General features: G+C 41.4%; 1 protein-coding gene across 1 annotated transcript; it reads left to right on the forward strand.

The window, feature by feature from the left end:
• Positions 1–1,394: 1,394 nt before the first annotated feature.
• On the forward strand, positions 1,395–1,817 carry LOC129499247 (60S ribosome subunit biogenesis protein NIP7 homolog). Its single transcript, XM_055308985.1, has one exon. It carries the CDS (start codon positions 1,395–1,397, stop codon positions 1,815–1,817), a length of 423 nt encoding a protein of 140 aa, XP_055164960.1.
• Positions 1,818–4,094: the final 2,277 nt, after the last annotated feature.

The following is a 4,094-nucleotide window of genomic DNA, read 5'->3' on the forward strand; positions in this document are numbered from 1 at the left end:
GCACACACTTACACAGACAGATATTTTATGTCAAGAGGTCTGACTTCTACCCGGTAGACTAGAAGTCATTATGTATATACAACTACCGTTTTTTAAATAACTCAGTTTGAGTTCCCCCAGAAGCTGATCCTTAGACAATGACTCAGTGCAATTATTTTATTTGGAAACCACAGTAGGGGAGTAGAGAAATGATAAAGGAAAAGAGAATGCAGCCAATATGGGATGCATTATCAAGCTAGCTACTACCGTGATTGGCTTGATCCCGTGGAGAAACTCTGAGAAGGGTGCAAAATGCAAGCCTCAGAACTATCCTGAGAGGTGGGGAATTGAAATATTTATACATCAACACCTGAGAGTCACAATTTGAGGGATTAAGGTGGGAGTGTTACTTCTGTTCTTTCAAGGCTTCAGAAATAGGCTTCGGGCAAAGAGTGCCATTCATTAGCAGCTGGAAGTCCACCAGAGTACACACAACTAGTAAGTCTGAAGGAAAAGGATGAGGCACAGACAGATTGTTTCAATGTGCTAGGGGACTTTGGGATTCCATTTAATACGTTATTTACGGTCTTTACAAAGACTGCAATGAGGATTTTTCCTATCTTCACTTTAAAAAGAGAGAGACCAAGGTACATCTGATAAATAATGGTTGCATGCCTCTTACATACCAGGCACTGTTCTAGATTTTTGGCATAGAGTGGCGAAAAAAAGAGAATAGAAATGTGCACATGTGCTGTTCATACTGAAGTGGAGGAGAATGGCAACCATATAAACTAATACAGCTTTAGATATAGATAAGAGCTAAGAAGCAAAATAAAGAAAACAAAGGGAATTGAGAATGACAGGGGTACTTTTTTTAGGTAACTAGTTTAGGGAAGCCTGCTCTTAAGAGATAAAATTAAGAAGAGAAATGGGGACACCTGGGTGGCTCAGCAGTTTGGCACCTGCCTTTGGCCCAGGGCGCGATCCTGGAGTCCCGGGATCGAGTCCCGCGTCAGGCTCCCTGCATGGCGCCTGCTTCTCCCTCTGCCTGTGTCTCTGCCTCTCTCTGTTTGTCTCTCATGAATAAATAAATAAAATTTTAAAAAAAAGAAGTGAATGCAGTGAAGGAGCCAGTGAGTAAATTATTCCAAGCACAGCAAGGACACAGCCCCAAGGTGGATCTGTGCTTGGTGTGTAGAAAGAACAAGGGGGCTTTCTTCCCCTGCGGTCGTCCAGGCCGGGGGCGCCGGCGTGGGGAGCGAATGGAAGGCCGCTGGGGAGGCGGGCTTTGGGGTTGCCCGCGCGGCGGCACCGACTTCCGCTTCCGGCCCCCGAGGCCTGCGGATTCGTCGCTGCAACCCAGCGGGAACGTGCGGCCATTGACTGAAGAAGAGAGCCGCGTAACGTTTGGGAAGATGGCGAAATACGTCGGCGAGAATCTTCAGCGGCTGGTGGACAGGCCGGACGGCACTTCCTGTTTCAGGCTGCACAACGACCGGGTGTACTACGTGAGCGAGAAGATCCTGAAGTTGGCCGCCAGCATCTCTGGGGACAAGCCGGTGTCGCTGGGGACCTGCTTCAGGAAATTCACCAAGAGTCACAGATTCCGGTTACACATCACAGCTCTGGATTACCTCGCACCCTATGCCAAGTATAGAGTGTGGATAAAGCCTGGAGCAGAGCAGTCTTTCCTGTATGGGAACCATGTGTTGAAATCGGGACTGGGTCCAATCACTGAAAATACTTGCCAGTACCAGGGAGTGGTGGTGTACTCCATGGCAGACGTCCCTTTGGGTTTTGGGGTGGCAGCAAAGTCTACACAGGCTGCGGGAAAGTAGACCCCATGGTGATCGTCGTATTTCATCAAGCAGACATTGGGGAATATGTGCGGCATGAAGAGACATTGACTTAAAACGAAATCATCGCGAGGACTTACGGCTGTGTGCAAGGGCCTAGCTTTGTTTCCTGTGTCTGGGCAGGCTCCATCATCATGTTGAATTTTGTCAAGACTGTGACTTCTTCAGGGATTTCTTAGTTTAATATTTTCACTATTACGGACGATGCAGGTTGGATTCTTAGGCGGAAATGGCTCAAAAATGGTGTTTCAGATCTTTGTGACTAAAAAGAATACTGTGTTTTATATTTGAATCGGAGGGCTTCTTGTTTTGAGTAACAGGTTCTAAGTCATTGGAACTGAGGCCAAGAATAGCTAGCTGATTGTTATCTGTGATAACACTATTTTCCAAACTCATGAGAAGACCACAATAGATTTTCTTCATTATTTTTTAATGCCATGAAAGTTAGATATTGCCATATTAGAATGGTAGGTCACATGTGAGATTTTACAAATGAAATTTGGATAAAGTAATATTTTTTTCTGCTAATTTTCTATGTAGTAGATGCTGTGTGGTGTGCAAGAAAACCTTGGATTCAAACCCCAGTTCTGACACCTACCAGCTGTATGACTTTGGAGGCATCATTATACTTTGATAAGCTTATTTTTTTTCCTCTACTTCAAAAAACAGCTTTAACCATCTACCTAAGAATGTTTTTTAGAATTAGAAATCATGTTTGTAAAGCACTTAGCCCAGTGCCTGGCTCATGCTATGTGTTAAATGGAAAGAATTATTTTTATATTGCATATACTGGGTATTTCTATTACTAAGAATAGGATCTCATGAGTATAGTTTGATTATATATCTTGGTTCTTATTCTTTTTCTTAGATGGTATGGTCCCAGGCTAATGTTATTTTCAATACCTTGATTTCTTAAGATGGGACTTCCCTTACAGACCTTTACTTACCTGACTGGACTAGACAGAAAGCGTTAATCAGACACTGAAATAATTCAGCTCCTCTATCCTTGCCCATGCCTGCCAAAATTATTTTTGAAATTATTAAAATGTTTTTTTAAAATTGAAAAATTCCACTAAGTTTTAAGAAACTTCCTGTATTTAAAACATTTCTTTAAATATGTTGCTTTTTACCCTGCTTATTTTAAATTCCAAAGGTGACATCTCTAAAAATAAAATTTTCAAATACAAAGAAAAAAAAAAAAAGAACAAGGAAGTGAGTGTGGCTAGAGCAGCAGTGAAGGGGAAAGGAGATTCATCAGGAATAATAAGGTGAGATAGGCCATCATGAGAACTACATATTTAACATAGATTTAAACCTAAGTATGACAGGTAAGAGTAGAAGAGGGAAAACAAGTTAGGTAATTCAGGAACAAGGATGTTATTAAATGACTCTTGTAAGAAAATAGAATTATTAATTTTTCAACCTGCAATTCAAATAAGTTTGTCTTCCTTCCAAGCTGATAAACTTTTATGCTGCCTCTCCTTTATAGCATAATATTTTATTTCTCTAGAACTCTTTATGAATGTGTGCAATTGGTGATGTCTTTTTGCCAAACCAAAACAAGAGAAATCCCCCCAAATTGATAAATTAAAAAGAAATTCTGTTGACAGCCTGAATTTAATAAGCTTATGGCTGCCTTATTTTTTTAAACTCTGGGAAGTATAAACATTTTAAAATTGCAGCACTAATACTTCACTAGTATCTTTGACTGCCAACCCTCAGCATTATCTTGTGAGACTCCCAGCCTCACTGAAATCTCAAATTGCTGCTTTTCTGCCTGCTGTGTGCTGTGAGTTGAAAAGAACCCAGAGTCGTTTGTTTCCTGCACAAGCCTGAGATATTTCATGAATTCTCATTTATTTCAGGGATGCTTTCTTTCCCTTGTGGGAGACTCTTAAGTCTCAAAGGTCAACAGAAAGCCTTGGAATACGGAGCCTTTTTCATCTTGCTAACAGCAGGGAAAGAGCAAAAAGAAAGAACCTAACAGTATGAAGACATAAAGAATAAAAGAAATGGCAACGTGATTTCATTTATGCTTTCCAGGCAAAGAGAGAGAACAAGACTAACTCTAGCACAGTAATAATTACTAGTTAGCATTCTGGAACCTTGCTGGGTTTGTCATGCTACAGGAATATTGATGGGTCTGACTCTGGGGACTTTGGTCTAACAGTGTGACAGGATCATGACTCTTCACAAACTGCAGATTGGCCTCTGCAGATTGGCTCTCTGAGTCAGTACTTACCAACCCTAGCCCTCCCA

Source organism: Nyctereutes procyonoides, unplaced genomic scaffold (genome assembly GCF_905146905.1).
Source record: "Nyctereutes procyonoides isolate TBG_1078 unplaced genomic scaffold, NYPRO_anot_genome, whole genome shotgun sequence".
NCBI lineage: Eukaryota > Metazoa > Chordata > Mammalia > Carnivora > Canidae > Nyctereutes > Nyctereutes procyonoides.

What these genes read in the sequence shown, in the direction of transcription:
- LOC129499247 (XM_055308985.1), top strand. Translation starts at nt 1,395, where the DNA reads ATGGCGAAATACGTCGGCGAGAATCTTCAGCGGCTGGTGGACAGGCCG.